The 22,354-nt window shown below is 45.2% G+C and overlaps 1 protein-coding gene across 1 annotated transcript in view; it reads left to right on the forward strand.

The window, feature by feature from the left end:
* Positions 1-22,354, forward strand: part of COL14A1 (collagen, type XIV, alpha 1) — a 193,140-nt gene that overhangs the window by 155,419 nt on the left and 15,367 nt on the right. The window contains exons 40-44 of the mRNA XM_015412024.1: positions 9,170-9,223; positions 10,971-11,042; positions 12,389-12,424; positions 13,808-13,874; positions 14,975-15,163. Of these exons, the coding sequence (XP_015267510.1) occupies positions 9,170-9,223; positions 10,971-11,042; positions 12,389-12,424; positions 13,808-13,874; positions 14,975-15,163 (418 nt within the window). The remainder of the gene's footprint in view (positions 1-9,169; positions 9,224-10,970; positions 11,043-12,388; positions 12,425-13,807; positions 13,875-14,974; positions 15,164-22,354) is intronic.

A 22,354-nucleotide genomic window follows, 5' to 3' on the forward strand; every position in this document is an offset into this window, starting at 1 on the left:
TTCTTCTTCTTGTTCTTCTTCTTCTTGTTCTTCTTCTTGTTCTTCTTCTTCCGTCCCCAAACCCTGCCCTCCCCAGACTTGACCCCCCAAATATTTGGTATTTCCCAACCCTGAACTGGCAACTCTACTCCCACCACTGCCATTTTGAGGATAAAATGGAGGAGGTGGATATAATGGAAGCCACTTCTGAGTTCCCATTGGGATATTACACCAAATCATGGTTTGGTGCTTCATGTGAACCAAGCCTATCTGTAGTAGTGGCAATAGGTACCTAGAGGTGATTTTTAAATTGTTTTGTTTTTGTAGCGTACAACAGTGACACATTCCATATTTGATTTGCCTAACACCAGTGCAGAAGACATGTCGTGTGCAAAGAAGCCCCAAAGCAAAGCTCAGAATGAATGGTCTAAGGATAGCAAAGGCTATAACCGTTCAAACCACCTTGTCTCCCTTTGCCCTTCTGAACCTGCTTTGGGAATAAACTTTAAACTTGGACGAGTGAGCAAGGCAAATTCGGCATCTGTTAGTTATTAGAAAGGTGCTGGCCACAAATATACTCCCTCTACTTCATTTTGCTTAATCCCCTTCTTACACACACACACTGACGCTGTATTCGAGGGCTGTGAAGTGGGACTCGCCTGCACTCGGCGCTTCAAACAATGGCCCTGCTGTAAATGAGGCGTGTGTGCATACATGTGTGTTCCGAAAAGCAGAGATCCAAAAACCACTTGGCTGCAGTTGTGCCGTGTTAACGTTATTTAGAGAAGAATTTCTGTGCTTTGCTCCAAAAACAGCACAGACCAAGTTTCTAAAGCCCAAACAGGAATCTTTTAATAGATGCTGAAGAATTACCCTTTAGGCAGCGCCTCAGGGCCGGTATTGCTGATATTGCCTCGGCCATAAGGGCTGAGTTTGTGAAGGAACTTTGAGGAATGTCTAAACATTATTAGAATTAATTGGGAAGCTTGACACTATCTCACATTTTTGCAAGGTCCAAGTGGAAGACTTTGTATCAGGCTTACCCCTGGAGTTCTGATCTGGGAAGGTAACTGCTGGCTGTGTGGGGTCCCAATAAGACTGGGGTACTGGGGAATAGTCCAAGTGGAAGACTTTGTATCAGTCCAAGTCGAAATGGAAGACTTTGTATCTGACATAACCCTGGAGTACTGTGCTGGGAACATAATTCCCAGGTGTGTGGGGTCCCAATAAGATTAAGGTTGTGGGAAATAGGGGCTTATGCCTTCCCCCCCAACCTCAAATAGCTCCAGAATCCACTATTTGCCCTGCAGGGAAAATTTAAATGTGCTCATGGGCTACGTGGGAGTCTCACCAGTGGGGCAAATAAGGCCCCTCCATGGCCACCTCAGGTCAGGAAAAAGGCACCGAGGGGGGAGTTTTAAGCCCCTTCTCACCATAAACTGTGGCCTAATCCAAATTGGGATCCTATATATCTGGGAATAGAGTGCCTGTGCACATCTGTTGACAGTCCACACGTCCGCCACATGAACTTAGCGACGTATGAATTGGGTTTTTCTTCTTCTCACACTTGAGGCATTGAAATATCATGACTAGGAAGTGGGAGTTGTTGTGGCTGTACCTCTTGCATTTCTTGTCTTTTGACTCCACTGTTCACATTTTCTCTCTGCCTTTGTACTGTATTTGCTAACTAAGAGCACATTTCATGCATCTGATGAACTGGGAGCGAGTTCATAACAGCTTCTGCTTGCAGTAGCTCTTTTTGTCTTTAAACTGCCACACATGTGGCATGTGGATAGGAAGATGCAGATTTCTTCACCCAAAGAGTGATTAACTCATGGAATTCACTGGCGCAGGAGGTGGCGGCAGCTACAAGCATGGATGGCTTCAAGAGGGAATTGGATAAACATATGGAGCAGAGGTCCATCAGTGGCTATAGCCACAAGGTATAGATAGGAACTCTCAGGCTGGGGCAAGTGATGCTCTGTATTCTTGGTGCTTGGGGGGGCAACAGTGGGAGGGCTTCTAGTGTCCTGGCCCCACTGCTGGACCTCCTGGTAATTTTGGCCACTGTGTGACACAGAGTGTTGGACTGGATGGGCCATTGGCCTGATCCAGCATTGGCTTCTCTTATGTTCTTATGCAGGTCTGGTCCACATTGGGACTATTTCCCTTGCTGCCCCTGATGGTATTTCCCCTCACCACTGGAAGGCTTTTGTGGGGCTTTCTTTACAAAACCCGAAAACTGACATATCACTGTAGTTTCATAGTATTATAACAAGTTAGAAGTACCAAGAGTGTGTTGTACATATTGGATTCCATGTCAAAAATGAAGTCAAATGAGGAGATCTATGTTTTATTTCAAATAACAAGAAAACAGTTGGACCAAATAACTCATCAAAAATTGACAACTTTCTTCTTTTTCTTCTTCTTCTTCTTGAACATATTCTGAACATATTCAGGAAATACATGATATTTTATACATGGACTGACATCACCAAGAAAACAATATTCAAAAAGCATAATTGGTTACAAAAGACAGTGGTCATTTGAATAATAAGCCTCTGATTTGTCAGATGTAAAGAAACATATATCTACTTGTTATCTAGCACGTTCAAAACGGGTTTCGCATTGTTTCTTTTAACTCACAGTTGTTGTCCTTCTTCAAAGAAGTCTGCTGACGAAGAATTTATGCCGGTAATCCGGCTCGATCGGCCACTATAGAGTTGCTTGGCACTTGCCTTCTTCGTGGGAGGAGGTCAAAGCCCAATTCAGCTTCTTCCGAAGCTGGATTACGCCAACCTCACACTCCCTCTAGGGCGCTGCTGCCTGCTTGTCCCCCCCCCTCGCTGGGGAGTGATGCGTTGGGCTGTGTATTGCCCAAACTGTCAAAAGTGGCCGTCGCTCGCTTCGCACGATCGCGAAACGCTTCAGTCCTCCATCTTAGCCAGACCGGAAGCCTATAATTTAGGTTGTTTTGTCTTAGTAAGTCTGTCAAGCTGTGTGATTCTCTTGGTTTCTGTAGTATTGCACATTTACTGACTGCGGCTGTTCGTAATTCATGACTTAGAATTAGTTTCTTTCTGCTATAATTGACTCCTAGTGTAGCTTTCTTGATTTTCCAACTCATAAATGGAACTTTTAGTTTTGTGTAGTGATTTTGTAGATAATCAACAAGCTGATCTTTTTCTGTAGTTTCAGGGACTCCTCAGTTTTAAATTATATCATCTAATTTCACACTCTAGTTCCTCCAGTCTGTCTTTTATCTTATTAATTTCTTTATCTGTACTCTTAACGTTTGTCCATGAATTCCTTCAAACAGAATTCATTAACGTTCAATAGTTTTCCAGCTTCTCAGCTTTCTTATCAAATGTCACTAATTTCTGCCTTATTTTCTTCCTCATTTCCCCCCCTGAAATCATGTTCTTGTGGTACATCTATCTTTTGATATCCGTATTCTTAACATTTCTCTTTTGCTCTCCTAATGTGTCTTCTTACAGTCTCTCTTTATTTGATTCCGTCTTTTTGATTTAATACTTTAATACTAATCTCCTTTTGATTTGATATTTTGTCTTCTTCTAGCTCTCTTTTGTAGCCCTATGTTTAACTATTATATTTATCTGAAGACTTTTGATATGGGATTTCACCTATTCATTGCTCACTTTAGAAAGCTACCTTAATGGTCAAATAATATGTGCAGAATGTAACATCAAAATTCCATAGGCATTAGCGTTTCTCTGTCACATTATATAACAGCAGCAAATATGACACAACTCCATCATATATGACACCTCTGTTAAACAATAGAATCATATTTTGTCCCAGTGGAGTTTTTCTCAGTAATAATACAGTAATAGCAGTTAATACTGCTCTTATTCCAAATAAAAATTCTCTCTGCTGAAAGGCATTGGCAAGAGCCAGTGTTGCTTCTAATCTTACTGAATATTGCAGTTCTTCCTGCTAATAAACACATATATTAAGTTCTTCTCTCTAATGAATTACAATAACAGCCAAGTTGGTTCCAATAACTGTTACACTTCTTACCCCCCCCCAATTGTAATAAGAATCCACCACTATTACTGACACCAACATGTAATCCTCATGGACACTACATTTGCTCCCTAATACTAAATAGTACCACTAACTAGTTTTACGTACGTTTTACTGTACAATTAATAACACCATTTAATAATATTTACATTTAACCCTGTTGTAGATTGTTACCATTTAGATTCCGAACTTATAGTGTTTCACATCTATTTACATCTTCTTTGCTAAACTTCAGTGTGCATAATGGGAGGGAAGGCAGTGTGGTATAGCCCAGTCTCATGAGATCCCAGAAGCTAAGCAGGGTCGGTACTCGGAAGGGAGATCACTAAGGAAGATTTTGCAGAGGAAGGCAATGGCAAACCACCTCTGCTTAAGAACATAAGAGAAGCCATGCTGGATCAGGCCAATGGCCCATCCAGTCCAACACTCTATGTCACACAGTGGCAAAAACCAAGGTCCCATCGGGAGGTCCACCAGCAGGACCAGAACTCCAGAAGCCCTCCCACTGTTGCCCCCCCCCAGCACCGAGAATACCGAGCATCACTGCCCCAGACAGAGTGTCCCACTGATGGACCTCTGCTCCATATGTTTATCCAATCCCCTCTTGAAGCTGTCTACATTTGGGGACTTGAAAGACCCTTGCTGGGGTTGCCACAAGTTGGCTACAACTTGATGGCACATTACACACACAATGTGCATAATAACCGATTTGCCGCTTAGTTCACAGTTTCACAATTCCAAAAGATGAAAATAAATATTTCATTGTCACAATTTTTAAAAATGTGATTTCCCCTTACTGTCATCCCAAATTGGAATCATAGGATCAAGGGGTTATACAGGCCTTCAGGTCCAACCCCCTGCTCAATGCAGGATTAGCCTAGAGATTACTAGTTTAATTTTCATCTAACACGGACTCTGAGCTTTCATACTAGGAAAGGAGGAAGAGGATTCTCTGGTTCCTTACCTGGTTTTGTTAAATAGCAATACTTAATAACCACAGGTTTAAGTATTGCTTTTGCACAGTACACATGGACAGCATAGCCACCAGCTTTTGCAAAAACTTTATTGTGGCACGTTACATGAGGCAGGTGTCTGAGCAAAGTAGACCTTTGGGTTCTGCGCCCATCTTCACTCTTTCTCCGGGAAGATACAGTTGGGGCTCTTCAGAAACTGTGAGGACTAATCTCCTCTTCTCCTCCCTTCAGTATCCTCCTCTCTTGGTGTTATGAAGCAATACACCCTTAGCTCTGTGCCAGAAAGACAGGAGATGGCCAAATTTCTAAAGTTGCAGAATGAACAGTCATTCAACAGCAGTGTCTTTCCATGAGCTGAAGAGCACCTAGCTCCAATTCCACTCCATGGTGGAGGACAGCTCCTGAAATGGGTGGGGCACAGTGCCAATGGAAGCCAGGTTTAGGATCCATGCATTAAGGCCGAGTTAGAGGCAACTGTGCAGTCTTGTATGCACAGCAGGCCTACCACCAAATCCCTCTTAAGCAGCAGAATGGTGGTGATTAAAAGTGCTGCATTGGGTGGATGAGCAGAAGTTGGACCCCCCTACAACCAAGCTTCTCCGCTTTTTCCTTAGGAGATATGCCTGGTTAATGGAAGAAAGATCCTACGTGAAGTTTGCGGGGGGGGGGAATGGAGAGGAGGGATGGGTTAATTATCTCTTACCAGTGCTCCTTATCTGTATATCTCCCCCCCCCCTTTGGACGCAAACACAGGAATTGGGATCCTATGTTTACTGAACCAAGACTAATTTTGGTCTTGGGTGCCCTAAAGACTATGGAACTGGAGTGGGATTGATCCTTCCTCAGCGTGCCTGTCCCCTCCATTCGTTGTGTGGTGCTGTGATATTCCATAACTGCTCCTGGCTTAGAGCTAGCACAAGCATAACCATAAGAAAAAAAAGTCCAGGGTTTTACATTGTTTTAGCATCTGATATGGCCCTTGCTTGCTGGTGGGCAGACATAACTATCGTTCCATTCCTTCTCTGCATGCTGGAATCAGTTTAAGATGTGGATTTGCTGTGTGGTAACCCGAGAAATGAGATCTAGCCATGAGTTTTTGAAGTTGTGTCCAAACTGGAATGTATCTTCTATCTGAAGGACAGCAGTGGGAATGCTCCTTGCACACTTGCTTCTTGTTCGACTTGATTTACGAAGGACAATTTTTACACCTAACAAAACCAAAATAAAACGAAACAGTAGGAGGAAATTTGTAAATGGCCAAGAGATACGGGAAAAGTTCCTAAATAAACATACCCGGAGAGTTTAGATGGAAATACTCTGTAGCAGCCAAATGGGAAAAGCTGGGACCTTTGAAAGCAAATTATAAACTTTTAAAAGAAACCCACGTGGAAGCATTTTTGTGAAACTTTTAAGAGTGGAAAGGAAGGCTGCAGTCCACAGACCTCCAAGTGCAATAGAAAGCTACTCATAGGCTCCTTAATAGGTGTTGGTCCATCTATTTATATATGGGAACAGTGCTAAAATCATTTTTCAGTATTTCTTGGGGTCACTAGAAACCCCAAATACGATTATGCATAGTACTGGAAGGTTTCAAGAAATTCATGGAAAGTGGTGGAAAAGATGGTGGTGTAACTCCAGGAGAACTCCAGGAGAACTCAACGCCCCACCTGGCAACCCTGGTTGAGTATGATAGAAACAAAAGCATACAGGTGGGGCTTACCTCCTCTCTTCCCATTTAAGCAGGTGAATTGGCATGGTTCAAACCTTCTGACAGTGTGGATGGACTCTTGAGTGGAAAAGTGGAAGGGGAAGGATGCACACCCTGAGTAGGGTACGGTGGAAGGGGCAAGTCAGTCTCGCCAGGAGATTCAGGATCAAACTAGACCGGACGCATGACTGCCTCTGAAAATGGCAGTGGATTATCCCACTGTGTCATATTATATACCTTGATGCCTTGACGTCACCACATTTTCACATTTCCCACTTTTCAGCAACAGCAGCCAGTGGCTGCCATTTTTCATCGACAGTCATGCGTTTATCGTAACATCTCCTTTGGGCCTCACACTGAGTCAAACTACTCTACATGCACCACAGCCAGCAATTACAGGCGATGTGGAAAAACAAGCATCACTGAAACACAGAATATCTAAAGTCATATGATTTTTGAGTTACCATTTTGGATAGCGAACTGACTTCTTCTTGTAGCAAGCTTAAACTGGCAGTGGTGGCGTTGAAAGCTATTTCCATTTCAGCTGACGTGTTTGCCTTTCTCTAATTCAGAAACTCCATGCCAGGGGAATAGTTTCTACCTTCTATGACAAGGCTGAGATGACAGGGGAGGGCCTCCTGCTGGAATCTAGCCAAGGAGTCCAAATTTTGAACATGATTCAAAGTGTATGGGGATTTTACATCATGCGCATTAGGGGCCAAATATACTGTAGTACAAACCCCTAACCATCCCCTGGGCAGAGCCTTATACACACTGTGACCACAGAGGAAACCGGCTAAAGTTATTTATGTGGTTCCATTGTAGTTGTTACAGAAACCCATGTCCACATGTGGATCACGGGTGTTGGGTGGTGACTGTAACATTTTACAGTATATTCTAACTCGAAAACATGAGTTTCAGGGATGGGGAGGACATACTCCAAAATGGATTATGGAAGATGAAATCTAAATTTTCAGTTTGTCAAAAGGTCTACGTTTTAGTAATGCATGTACAAGTTCTTTTTCATTTTAAATGTGGCTGTTGTAATAGTTCTTTTAAAAGTCTTTTCCCTTCAACGTCAGTTCAATGGCACAAACTCATAGGAGTGCTGAAGTGTTTCTATGAATAACGGTTTGCATTGCAATATTACCGTATCATGTAATAAGCTCCAACTTATGATGCATCCTGGTGGCGTGAGGAGTGAAGTTCAGCTTTTGAAATTAACACTCTGCATGCTTTTAAAGAAAACCAGAAATTGTGCTGCCTAGGAGATCCATGAAAAGCATTAACAAATATTAAGAGCTCTTGTAACTATACTTACTAAGAAGTTCAACTGTGCACCAGGAACTCCCTAGTTCAAACTTTACCCGAACCACAAACCCATTAGGAAACCTCAGTGCTCCCCCCTCCCCTCCACAATGTGTAATATAAGGAGAATAATAGTGACTTAATGTATGAAGTCGTCATTATAAAGACTGCAGCATTCATAGAGGCAATGTGGTATAGTGGACAGAGTAGTGGACTAGGACCTTGGGCAATCCTGGTTGTAATACCCACTTCTACTGTGGAAGCTCATTGGGTGGCCTTGGGCCTGTCAAAATCTCTCAGTCTGGCCTGTCTCACAGGCTTGTTGTTAGAGAATGGAGGAGGGGAGAATGATATTCTAAGCCACTCTTGAGTCCCAGCTGGGGAGAAAAGTGAGATTTAAATAAATAAATCCAGAAGGAGTCGCTACCAGAAGAAAGATCTCGCCGAGACACCATCGCCTTGAAAAGAACCCACCATGGAAAAAAGAGCCGGAAAAAAGAGCAACATCAAGCGAACACACCCTGCTCGGGTGCCTGGTAGGCATTCAGTTCTCCCCTGTACTATGTGGCCCTAGCTAGGATGTTAAATTGTTTCTCTGTAAATCGCTCCGAGCCCTCGGGAAGGAGCGGTATATAAGTTGAAGTAATAATAATAACAACAACAACAACAACAACAAAATAAATAAATGCATGCATGTATTCCGAAAGCTCTTTGAACACTGAAATCATGATGTAAACCTTCTTCTTCGACTTTGTTTCCTTCTCCTCCTCCTCCTCCCCCTCAGGTCACAGCCAACTTATGGCGACCCCATAGGGTTTTCAAGGGATGAGATGTTCAGAGTTGATTTGCCATTCCCTGCCTCTAGATAGTGACCCTGGACTCCTTTGGTGGTGTTGCGTACTGTAAAAATCTGGTTCAAATGCTTTCAGCCCCACCCATCACCAGCTCTGGAAAGCACGCTGCAGCTTCAATGCAGAGGGAGCTCTGACATGGCCCTGTCGTGTTTGCATGGAGCTTCGTGCTCTTCTCTGACTTTGGAATCGCCACCGTGCTGTGCAGTGAACTTACTAGTCCAATGTATAGGAGATGGTTGTTACTTCTTACTCAGTGTAAAGAGCAATATACTAATTTCATGTGCCTTTCTGTTATTTAGGGCCTTCCTGGGAAAGATGGACCCACAGGATCACAAGGGGCCCCGGGACCTGCGGTAAGTATTGGCCAAGTATTTCCACAGTGCTATTACATTTTTAAAAAATTTAATTTTATTTTATTTCATAGTCAAATACAGAGCGAACTATAACTCAGCTATGATAATACAATAGAAAGTTTTTTTTAAAAAGGTAAAGGTCTCCCTTGCTCGAAAGCCTGTCGAGTCCGACTCTAGGGTTGCGGTGCTCATCTCCGTTTCAAAGCCGAAGAGCCAGCGCTGTCCGAAGACGTTTCCGTGGCCGTGTGGCCGGCATGACTAAACACCAAGGCGCACGGAACGCTGTTACCTTCCCACCGAAGTGGTACCTATTTATCTACTTGCAATTTCTTGCTTTCGAACCGCTAGGCTGGCAGGAGCTGGAACTAGAGATGGGAGCTCACTCCGTCATGCGGCAACCCGGGTCTCGAACTGCTGAGCTACCAACCTTCCACAGCCTGCAGTTCAGCGTATTAACCACTTGAGCCACCGCAGCTCCTAGAAAATAATAGAAAGATAGAAAGTAAACATAGACATAAAAAGAGATACACGGCAAGCTGCCCTTTAAACCGTATGTTCCTGTACAGAGTTACATAAAATGTAGACACCCCCCCCCCGGTACTATTACATTTTAGCTAGCGTGAGCTAAATACCCCTGGAAGGCAATACTTCACATCACTCCCCTAGGTAACCCAGTAGCCACAACACACATCTGCTTTTGATGTGGTTGTCCACATGGGGAAACTGCCATGAAACTGCATTTGGTGCTGCAATCAGATTCTACCAATATATGTGTCTGTGTGGAAGGCTGTAGCTAGGGTTGCCAATCCCCAGGTCTGGGTGGGAATTCCCCGAGGTTTTTGGGCTTCTGTCTGCCTTCGGCCAGCTGGTGGGGAAAACCCCCACCCCCAAACAGCAACATCACTGTGTGACATCCCTAATGCAATGGTGTCACCTGGAAGTGACATCATCACGTTGGGGCGTTGTGAGCGATGCTCTGGTTTGAAGCTGGTTTTACCATAGAGTTTTGCCCAAAGACCAGAGTGTTGCCCCCGATGTCACCGACGCAATGACATCACTTCTGGGTGATGTCATCACATTGGGGACATCCTGGAATGCCCCCCCCCTGCAAATCCCCCAAGTGGCATGACAAGGGGATCTAGCAACCCTAGCTATAGCATACCACTTCCTAGAGAACCATCAAAATCTGAGTGGGTGTGAGGAGGTGGTTGGGCGGGATATCAAACACACATTAGGTGTATTTTCAGTAGTTGTGGTTGTGCCAGAAAATGGAATCTTAAGATGGGGCTCATTCAGGGTGACCATTGGCTGTCCTGGTAAAATATTTATCATGCTAGGCAAAGAGTAAGGCAGTAGGAAAAAGAGGAAGACCCAACATGAGATGGATTGACTCAATCAAGGAAGCCACGGCCTTCAGTTTGCAATACCCAGAGCAAGGCTGTCAATGATAGGATGTTTTGGAGGCCAATAATTCATAGGGTCCCCATAAGTCAGAAGCGACTTGAAGACATATAACACACCAAATTATTGTGCAGTAATGTCAGCTATGTTTTTAAATTCAGTTTCTCAGGCGTGCTGTCATGGATTACTGGATACACAGGCCACTGTGTGACACAGAGTGTTGGACTGGATGGGCCTTTGGCCTGATCCAACATTGGCGTCTCTCATGTTCTTATGGATAATATATTTTGGTAATACTTCATTTGGCATTAGTATATTGAAGTTTGCTCTTGTTCTTTCCGTGTAGGGGATACCTGGTGCTCCAGGTGTGCCAGGAGTTACAGGGAATGCTGGAAAGCAAGGAGACGTTGGTCCCCCTGTAAGTAACAATAAAATTGTGCACTTCCTTTTTGACTAGTGCACCACAAATCCTATCTTCCATATGAGGTTGTGTCACTTTAATATGCCCTATGCCCTTTATCGTATGCCCTGTGATAAATTCGCAGTCCCTGGTGCTGTGGGACAGTTTGTGTATCTGTTCAGTAGGTAAGCAGCTGCAAACTATCGTAAGAGAAACTGAAGCGGCCAGCAAGAGTGTGGTTTGACTCATTGTACGTCATAACTAAGCCTATAGGTATCCAAGACACATTGGAAACTCCCGCTGTTTGTACCGCCCCTCCCATGTCAATCATCTTCTCAGATGTTTTGTGCAAATCCCCTTTTGGTTAGTTTGCCCATTTAATATGAAACAATTGCACAGTTCCTGTGAACTGTGATTAGCTTGCTCATGAAGAACACACACTGTCTTTGGAAGGACGTGTTCAACCACATTGCAGTTTTCTAAGTATGTTACTCAACTAGTTTACATTATTTCATATTTGGTTGTGCAAGGGTTTGAAGTTGTTGATTGTACAACTATATACACGTGCCCATCTCTGTTGTACAAATGGATCTTCCTCTCTCCTCAATTTGGTTGACAGCCAGTGACTCGGATCCAGTGGTAGGCCAAGCAGAAACGTAAACAGACTTAGCACATTTCGTGTCTGACAAAGGGAACGTTGCCTCTTAAAAGCTCATACCCGAAAATCTTGTTGGTCTCTACAGTGCTACTGCACTTCATTCAACTGCACTTCATTCGGCTGTTCTACTGCAGACCAACACTGCTACCCTCTGAAACTAGACTTAGCATAGTCCCACATGTGCAAGATCTTGTACAGTTCCTAGCGCGTTCCTTCCAATCTGTTATAGTGCCCAGAAACTGATTGCACAAGATCTCGTCCAGGTGGAACTGCAAGAGTGGCTAGAATAAAGTCTGACTTAGCACAAGCATCTATAGTGATCTTTCTCTTGTACTTTTTCTTGCACAAGAGCTCTAGCACAAATATAAATCCAACTTAATATCCGGACAGATCAAGATGGATAGCCATGTTAGAAAAGAGCCAAGAGTCCAGTAGAACAAAATTTGTGGCAGGGTCTGAGCTTTCGTGAGTCAAGCAGTGACTCATGAATGCTCATACCCTGCTACAGATTTTGTGAGTCTTTAAGGTACTACTGTTTGCATATTTGCTGAGCTGCAGTCGGCCTCACTGAAGACTTTAATTGCAGCTCCAACGTGGACCAAACCGCATGGCCTCCGTTCTGCCACATGTTTTTAGCCAGTGAAGCACTGAGGGGGCAAAAAGACACACACGCAAACTAATTTTTGGTCCTAATTTTTTTCCACAGGGACTTCCAGGACCAAAAGGCGAGAGAGGAGAACGTGTAAGTAAAGGTAAAGGTAAAGGTTCCCTTGCTCCAAAGCCAGTTAGGTTTGCCAAGTGCGTTTTTCTTGGCGGCGGGGGGCTCCCGTCCGGCGTCCTGTGCGCGCGCACCACATGCACGTCAGCCGGATGTGACGTACTGATGCCGGGCACGCTGGGGGCGGGGCCACAGCCATCTGAGGGGAAAACATAGAGTTTTCCCCTCAGATGGCTGTGGCCCCGCCCCCAGCGTGCCCGGCATCAGCACGTCACATCTGGCTGACGTGCACGCCGGGGTGGGGTTTCCCCCGGGGCCCGATTCCGCGGCGGTGGAAATCGGGCCTCCAAAGCGGGGGGAAATCCGCCCCCCGGGGGGACTTTGCAGCCCTAAAGCCAGTCGAGTCCGACTCTAGGGTTGCAGTGCTCATCTCCGTTTCAAAGCCGAAGAGCCAGCGCTGTCCGAAGACGTTTCCGTGGTCATGTGGCCGGCATGACTAAACACCAAGGCGCACGGAACGCTGTTACCTTCCCACCAAAGTGGTACCTATTTATCTACTTGCAATTTCTTGCTTTTGAACTGCTAGGTTGGCAGGAGCTGGAACGTGTAAGTATCCTGTTGTAAACGCAGAACTGAGCAGGCTATAGGAATGTGAAAGGCCTCAGGGTGTATTTTCTAGCAATCAGGCCATTTTCATTTGGGCTATTTGCTCTTCCCCACGGCATTGTGGTGCATTCAGGCACCTCCTGGGGTTTGTCTATCTCTCATCCGATCTTTCCCAAAACTGCCTTTCTGCAAAGTTTTGTGAGAGATCGTAGCAGAGCCTGGATGGCTGCTGTGTATATGAGAAAGTTTGGTTTATCCAGTCCCTATCACACGGCAGCCATTTCCCCTGCCCCATACCTGTAGTGGCCAGTTTCTCCCCCTGCCAGCCATCTCTGTATCAGGTTCTCTGAATTCACAGCTTTTAATAAAATAGTAGGTCTCTAGCTTCTTCCATTGTGGAGATATAAGGGAAAGGCATGTCTTTGCAATGGAAGAGGTTAGAGACTTACTTTAAAAAAAAGAAAGCTGGGAATTCAGAGAACCCGATACACAGGTATACTATTATAATTTTATATCGATATAATGATATTCAATTACCATTTTTTAAAAAACAAAACAAAAAAGTCCCAGTGACCCAGGAGACGGGGGATGTTTGTTGCTGTGGGATTGGGACAAGATTTGGGGACAACCTGCCATGTTATCTGCTTTGTTGCCGCTGCACTGTGTTGGCAGCTGCACCAGCAATGAGGAAACTACACAAGCCTATCCATGTGTGGGAACCACTTGAGAAACGTCTCTGTCCTAAGCCACTTATTTTCTGGAGGAAAATCAGGAGCTAATTATGGTATTCTTGTTATACAGGGAGACCTTCAGTCCCAAGCAATGGTGCGGGCAGTAGCTCGTCAAGTATGTGAACAGCTCATCCAGGGTGGGTACAAGCATCCATACGTCTCATACAGTTTCACCTGTTACCAATCTTAGTTTATTTCTAAAATAGGGACATGTTCATCTTGATGACCTAGGAAGCTGAATGCCCAGTGCCACTGGGTACTGCTGAATGCTCACTGGATGCTTGAAAAAACTCTTGGCAGGCAGCAAAGAACCGGGTGGTCTACCGAGTTGCTCAATGCCTTGTGTTTGAGTTGGTGGGACACCTGTCGTTCCATGACATTCCACGAGTGGAAGTGGATGTTTTGGGATGGTGGAAGAGTTTTACGTGCAAAAGGTCTCCTGCCAATTCAGGTAGACCAGGAGGCTGCTTGTGTCAGGAAAGGCCTTTCTTTGCCTGTGTCATGGAGACCCCACTGGCAGTCCGAATTGGTGATACGGGTCCATATGGACCGACACACCGACTCGGTATAAGGCAGCTTCCAGTCCTGCTCACACGGCAGCCATTTTCCCTGCCCCATACCAATAGAGGCCAGTTTCTTCCCCTGCCAGCCATCTGTGTATCAGGTTGTCCTTATATTTTCACATTATCTTGTTCTCCTAGTGCTACTGTTCCTGGGTTTCCTGCCTTCCCCCAGATCACTTGGGAGCCCTCAGATACGAAGCAAGTGGAGGTTGCAGGGAATTTCTCCTAGCGCCCACCAGTGTTCCCTCTAAGCTGAGTTAGTGTGAGCTAACTCACAGTTTTTTTGCAGAGGAAGGCCATGGCAGAGCACCTCTGCTCATCTCTTGCCTTATAAAAATCCCTTGGTCCTCTGTGAGTCAGTTGTGACTTGATGGCACACTGCTATGATTGATTTATTGATATCAGTGTTTGTGCTTTTTTCCTTCTCACACGGGGGACTGTTCTCCCACTTTCTTAACAAAGGGTCTGGATGTACATCCTTGTCAAACCTGAAAGCTATCTAGAGCCTGGGTTTGTATTTTTTTTTAAGAAAAGTAGAGCGCTACCACAAGATGCTTATTTTTTTTATTTATTGGAACATTTGTGTCGCTTTGAGTCTTAGAAGATAAAGTGCTCAGCGTGGCTTCTGTCAGTTGGTTGAAATGTCAAATTCTGTGGGTCTTCCTACCTTGCAGGACACCTGGCCAGATATAACTCCATCTTGAATCAGGTTCCAAGCCAATCCGTGTCAACCCGAACTATCCCTGGACCTCCTGGTGAACCCGGGAGGCAAGGGTCACCTGGACCTCAGGGAGAATCGGGATCTCCAGGAAGGCCAGGATTTCCTGGCAGTTCTGGGCAGCCTGGAAGACCTGGTGAAAGAGGTAAGCTGACTTTAAAGGGGACCAAAGCTGCAATTGCCCTGTGGGCTAGTGAGGAAGACTTGGCCTTGTCTGATGTAAGACAGGACAGATGAATGGAGAGAACTTAATAACATTTAACTGCTGGAAAGGCTGGTAAAACCAGTGAAATCAAGTGTTCTGTTTTGCTTAGTTAAAAGTATTGATCTGAGGACTTTAACGGCATCCGGGGGGGGGGGGGGCATTTCTCTTCACTTCTCAAATGATAATGATTATTTCAATGGCCTAGTTTCCTTACAGAACTTTAGTAAGGTTCAGTGTTCTGCGAATAAGAGCAGAAGCCAAGCCACAGTGCTGTGATAATCCCATAAAACAGGAAGATAGTTATATACCAACTTTTGCAATGGGTGGGATTTTGTTAAGGCGTCTGAGGAATTAAGGCGGTTGCCTTGTTAGTGAGAGCTGAGGAAACTTAGGCATCTATGTTGCTTTTATACAGATCATTATTTATTAGAATTAGTGCATGGTGGAGTTTTGTAAGAATATGTGCAGCGGTGGCTTTTGACAATTGTAATCATCATTATAATGTGTGGCTATAGAGGTGGAGAGCTTATCTGACAATACAGAATACCCTGCTTGCGCTGTTTATTACTCTCTTTATTTTGTATTATCTGCTTCACTACTTCCTTGCCCACTTGCCCAGTATTTATTATCATCTATGGGCACACATGCAGAGAACGTTTGTAGGGAGCATGTGTCAATTTGTGCCTGACTGCCATCTTGGGAATTGTATTAGCTGATGTTCTATAGGTTTTAATCTTGTGTAATTATGTTTTAATTGTCTCAGATTAATTGTTTATATTTATTGCTGTAATCTGCCCTGAGTTCTGCTATGCAGGGGAGAGTGTCTAGAAATCTAAATAAATAAATACAATCAGGACAAAGGGAGAAAGGTTCACTGGGGAAGAGGCTTCCCTTCTCCCTTTCTCCTGGCTGTGGTGAGCAGCAGCCAGCAGAAAGGTAGGGATGAAGTACCCCCATGAAGGCAGTTCAACCCTTCGATTTAAGCCCCTCTTTCTGCTCCTCACAGTTTTTTGCAGAAAGCTGTGGGAAACTAACAGTCACAGGGAGCTAAAAGCAGGGTTTAAATGGCTCTGAGTCATTTAAACCAAACACCTGAGCTGTGGGGAGCTCACAGCTGGTCAGATGTTTCTCCTAAAGAGCAGAAAGCAGGGAGAAATCCCTGCTTTCTGCTCTTCACGAATCGTCACAAGCCATCATGAATTGTGCCAAAATTCATGGTAGTGTGTCCTGGTTCTTTAGTTCACGAATTCTGGTTCGCAAACCCCGAACAGGCCAAAATTCAGAATGAACTTTGGTTCGTCAGCTGGTTTGTGCCCATCCCTATATTAGATATTTGAGTCAAAGGCTACTACTGCTGTTATTATTTTGTTTCTTTCCTCCTGTAAACCTCTTGAAGGAATCTATTGTCAGCAACCACAGATCATTTAAATCCAACAGTAAATGCACTTAGTTTAATCTCCTTGATGGGAGTTGGATGGTTTTAAGAGCACTAATGCTGATATACACAGTCCTAGGGCTGTACTACCCCTCCAACCTGTGAATGGCATTTTGGAATGGCTTTGGGTCTATTATAACGGTCACACCTCTTTTGGCACATCAGACGGCTCACTTGGTAGCCCTGAGAATTAAGATGAAGTTGTTGGTTCTGACAGGAAACCTTTCAGCGACCTCGAAGCCTGGAGTTCCCCTCCTTCCCGAGGCCATAATTCTAATTACATTTAGTGTAAGAGGAGACAAGATTTAGGAGGTTGAGCTTGTCTGCCTTGGGTTTCTATGGCAAAGCTGAACAAAGAGTGGCGTTGTTTAGTGGAACAGGGAAGAAGGGGGTTGAGGTACGGAGGGAAATGGGAAGTTGGAAGCAAGAGTGAGACTGACTCAGATTGGGTGGACTAAAGAAAAAAAAGTGGGCTATAAAGCAGCCTCTGAAAAGCAGACTTCTCTGAACAGCTTAAAAGAACCATTCTGGACTTGCACAAATATTATGCGACTGTGTACAAAGGGACAAACAGTGTTATCTGATGGTAGTAATAATATAAGTAGCAACACTGAGGCTTGGAGGGAGAGGGTCAGAGAATCTAGGGGTTAGCTGATAGTTTTGCAGTAAGGAAAGGGGCCGTGGGACTCGAGCTCTCACATCCATTACCACATTCTGTGGCAAAACAGTTGCTAGAGCAAAAGAGACGTTTTGGCAGAACCGGCTTTGTTACTAATGCGGAGCTGATGTCTAAGGAAACTTCCGCCAGTATTCATTACCACACTTTCAAGTGTCACGCGGCTCGGCTCCGTGCCAACCTCCCAGCTCCAACCGCATGACACCCTCTCAAAAAGTTGACTTATGCCTGCAAATTGTTTACACTGGACTAATCTTTTAGATGTCCATTGGAAAAAAAACAATACATTCAGGTCTGTTGTTGAGTGCACTTGCTTAGATCCCATTCGTATCAGTGGGGGCTCGTGGATGAAAATGTATTAATTAAGAACATAAGAAGAGACTACTGGACCAGAACAAAAATCCATCTAGTCTAGCATCTTGTTTCTAACAGTGGCCAGCTCGATGCTGTCCTCTGGGAAGATGACAAGCAGGACATGAAGGCAACAGCTCTCCTTCCTTATTTGTCCCAGACATCTGCTGGTCGGGGGCGGGCTCTTTTTGTAGCAGGAACTCCTTTGCATATTAGGCGACACCCCCCTAATGTAGCCAATCCTCTAAGAGCTTACACAGTTCTTCTTACAGGGGCTACTGTAAGCTCTTGGAGGATTGGCTACATTAGGGGTGTGTCGCCTAATATGCAGAGGAGTTCCTGCTACAAAAAGAGCCCTGGCCCGTGTACTGCTTCAGAGCATGGAGGTTCTCTTTAGCCATTATGGATAAGGTTGCCAGCTGTGGGTTGGGAAATACCTGGGTAATTTGGGGATGGAGCCTCAGAAGGGTGGGGTTTGGGGAGGGGCTTCAATGGGTATAGTGCCATAGAGTCCACCTTCCAAAGCAGCCATTTTCTCCAGGTGAACTGAACTCTGTTGTCTGGAGACCAGTTATAATAATGGAAGATCTCCAGCTACCACCTGGAGCTTGGCAACTCTAACTGTGGAGTATGGGCTCTTTTTGGAGCAGTAACTCCTTTGCATATTAGGCGACACACCCCTAATGGAGCCAATCCTCCAATAGCTCACAGTAGCCCCTGTAAGAAGAGCTCTGTCAGCTCTTGGAGGATTGGCTACATTAGGGGTGTGTCGCCTAATATGCAAAGGAGTTCCTGCTACAAAAAGATCCCTGCTTGTAGTAGTGAATTCCATACGTTATTTGTGCGTTATATAAAAATAGTGCTTCCTGTTACATGTTCCAGTCCTAACACACATCAACTTTGTTGGGTGATCCCGAGTTCTAGTATTGTAGGAATGGGAGAAAAACCTCTTTCTGTCCAAATTTTTCAACATAACATTTCATATAAGCTCCTAAGGACACGCAGATCAAGATGGGTAGCCAGCAAGAAAGAGCAAGAGTCCAGTAGCACCTTAAAGACTAAAGAAAAAGTGTCAGGGTAGGAGCTTTCGTGAGTCACTGCTCATTTCTTCAGATACAGGTAAAATTTGAAGACGTGTATCTGAAGAATCCTGCCAACCTAGCAGTTCAAAAGCAAGAAATTGCAAGTAGATAAATAGATATCACTTCGGTGGGAAGGTAACAGCGTTTCGTGCGCCTTGGTGTTTAGTCATGCCGGCCACATGACCACAGAAACATCTTTGGACAGCGCTGGCTCTTCGGCTTTGAAACGGAGATGAGCACTGCAACCCTAGAGTCGGATTCGACTGGCTTTTGAGCAAGGGAACCTTTACCTTTACCTTATCTGAAGAAAGCTCCTACCCTGCCTCAAATTTTGCGACTGGACTCTGGTCTTTTCTACAGCTGAGAGCCAGTTTGGTGTAGTGGTTAAGTGCACGGACTCAGATCTGGGAGAACCAGGTTTGATTCCCCACTCCTCCACGTGCAGCTGCTGGATGACCTTGGGCAAGCCATAGTTCAGTCGGAGCTGTTCTCTCGAGGACAGTTCTGTCAGACCTCTCTCAGCCCCACCTACCTCGCAGGGTGTCTGTTGTGGGGAGGGGAAGGGAAAGGAGTTTGTAAGCCGCTCTGAGACTCTGAGTGAAGGGCGGGGTATAAATCCAATCTCTTCTTCTGCTGCTAAGGACAGGTAGACAGTGAGAGAATACATGCTGTAGGTCAACTAGCTTTAGAATTGTCAGCCTTTTGGGCAGCAAGGAGAGGGGACCCTGCCATGTTTCTGTCAATCTGATTCCAAGAGGGGGGGGAAGATCCATCTTAATCTGTTAAAGCAATCAGTGCACAAGGGTTAAACAGACGTTATGAAATATACCAGTTTAACTTTCATCGTTTCCCTGCAAAAAAAAAAATCCTGGGAGTTGTAATTTGTTGAGCGCGATGACAATTTCATGTTAAGGATCTTTGGCTCCACTCACACGGAACTAAAGATCTTATTGTTCCTTGAGAAAAGAGGGTAACTGTTGAACCAGTTTAGAAATTCCTGCTGTCGGTGCTCCCAAATGACCTTTGGTAACCTCCTGAGGAGTAGATGGTAGTAGGGCGGACAACCTCCAGGCGGGGGCTGGAGTTCTCCCGGAATTATGACTAGCCCAGGATAGCCTGATCCTATCAGATCTCAGAAGCTAAGCAAGGTCGGCTCTGGCTAGTATTTGGAAGGGCGGGCTCCAAGGAATACCAGGGCTGCGATGCAGAGGCAGGCAATGGCAAGCCACCTCTGAAATGCCTCTTGCCTTTAAAAAAGTCTAGCTCACCCCCTAGTGGTGCATAACGCTCGAAGACCTAGAATCTGTGGCTGCCAGACAATCTTAGGCTCTTCTGTCTATTCTGCACACAAAGCCATATGATAATTATTTAATTAATTACGACATCTACAGAGTGCAAACACCATTTCCCCTGGAGTAAATAGAAGATTTGGTGGGCAGGCTCCATGGTATCACACCCCCACTGAGCTCTCTCCCCTCCCCAAATTCTGCTGTTCCTGGGCACTGCCCCCAGATCTCCAGGAATTTCCCAAGGCAGAGTTGGCAACCCGAAATGGAGGGCTGCTGTGCAAGTCATTCAGGTCTCTCTATCACATTGATTGTCAGCTGTTGCCTAGGGGTGCCAGCTCTGGGTTGAGAAATTCCTGGAGATGTGGGGGTGGGTCCTGGGGAGTGCGTGGTTTGGGGAGGGGAGAGACCCCAGCAGGATGCAATGCCATAGAGCCCACCCTCCAAGACAGCCATTTTATTCAGGGGAACAGATTTCCATCATCTGGAAATTAATTGTGATCCCAGGAGCTCTCCAGGTTCCAGCTGGAGGTTGAATTCCAAAAACAACATCCGTGACAAAAATAACGAAGAATCAATAAAGATAAGTTGCAAAATTGTTTACTGCAGGGCTCTTTTTGTAGAAAAAGCCCAGCAGGAACTCATTAGCATAACAGGCCACACCCCACAACAGGAACTCATTAGCATATTGGGCCACACCCCTGACAGCACAGCTCATTAGCACATTAGGCCGCACCCCCATGTTATCAGAAGTGTGGTTATCCAGCCACACCCACCTTTTGCTTCTTATTCTGTTTACCTTGTTTGTTGTCAAAACCCAGGGCCTTTTTTTGTAGCAGGAACTCCTTTGCACGTTAGGCCACACCCCCCTAATGCAGCCAATCCTAATGAGTTTCTGCTGTTGGGTGTGGCCTATCATGCTAACGAGTTTCTGCTGGGCGTGGCCAACTTGGGAGCCAGCCGGAACTCCGTTCCTGTGCGTTCCTGCCCAAAAATAGCCCTGGTTTACTGTAGTAATTTCTGTAGAAAATTTTCTTCTATTATCGCTCACACGCTAATGAATACTGCGCAATGAACAATCCGTTTCACCATAATTGCTTTATCTGAGCATGTAGCAATCCCAATTCTTATCAATCACTACTTATCAACTCCTGAAGGAAACATTCCATGTTGACTCTCTGATAACAGAACCCCAAGGTCTCCACCACATCCCTCACCTGTTTTGTAGTTCTCCCAGATTAGAGTCCACACTCCTAACCACGACAGCAAACTGGCCCTCTAGTGGAACTACAGTCATGTTTTGGAGAGAGAAGGAGAAAAGTGATGGAACAAGAAGGGGTTTTTAAAAAAGAAAGGATGGATGTCTTGGTTAAGAAGGAGTAAAATGAAATATGTATCTGAAGAAGTGTGCCTGCCCACGAGAGCTTATGCCCAGAAGTAAACTTTGTCTCAAAGGTGCCGCTGGACTCAAACTTTTCTTCTCTTGCTTCAGACCAACGTGGCTGCCCACCTGAATCTAAAGTGAAACATTATTTACGATCAAAATTAAGTGGACCACAAGTGGCCATTGAAGGCCTCGGCCTGAGAATGGCAAAGGCCGTTACTGCAAGCCCCCCTTTTGGGCACACGGACGAACTACAAGGAAGATGCTCCCTTCTGGTGGAATCCCATGCATGACTATCAGGGCCACACAGGTTCCCCACTCCTGGGAAGGAGACACACCAGTCCTGTGAGATCCATCCTGCCTATCAGTTGGCCGCGTTCACATTCAAGCTGCAGCAGCAGGGCCGGAACATAGCCCAGGAAAATAGGGTTACCGTATTTTGAAAAGCAAAAAGGAGGATGTATTTCCAGACAGACTAACTCAAAACAATGGATCACTACAACAAATCTCCTTTCAAATACCCCCACTATTTAAGCTGAGAAAATTGCTACTATGGGAATATTCCTAACCTTCCAACCCCAAAAGAGGACATTTTCATTAGTTTTTTTTTTTTTAAATAGCTCCAAAGTGGACAGACACACAAAAAGAGAGGATATCTATATATCTAATACCGAAGTCACCCCCTGCGTGCGGATACTTATTTCCGCACATCGGGGGCACCTGGGGGGGGAGGGAGATGTTTGTGCACACTTGGGGCAGTCCCCAGGTGTGCACAAAAATCTGAAACCTGTAAAAAAATATCGGGGGGATACTTAAATCCCCCCAAAAGTGACAGCGCGTCCCCTTCGCTTGCGCAGGGAACGCTCTGCACCAGGCCTCACCGCCACCGCTTCAGAGCCGGGCGGGGGGCGCCAGCG

Source organism: Gekko japonicus, unplaced genomic scaffold (genome assembly GCF_001447785.1).
Source record: "Gekko japonicus isolate JY-2015 unplaced genomic scaffold, Gekko_japonicus_V1.1 scaffold906, whole genome shotgun sequence".
Classification (NCBI taxonomy): Eukaryota; Metazoa; Chordata; class Lepidosauria; order Squamata; family Gekkonidae; genus Gekko; species Gekko japonicus.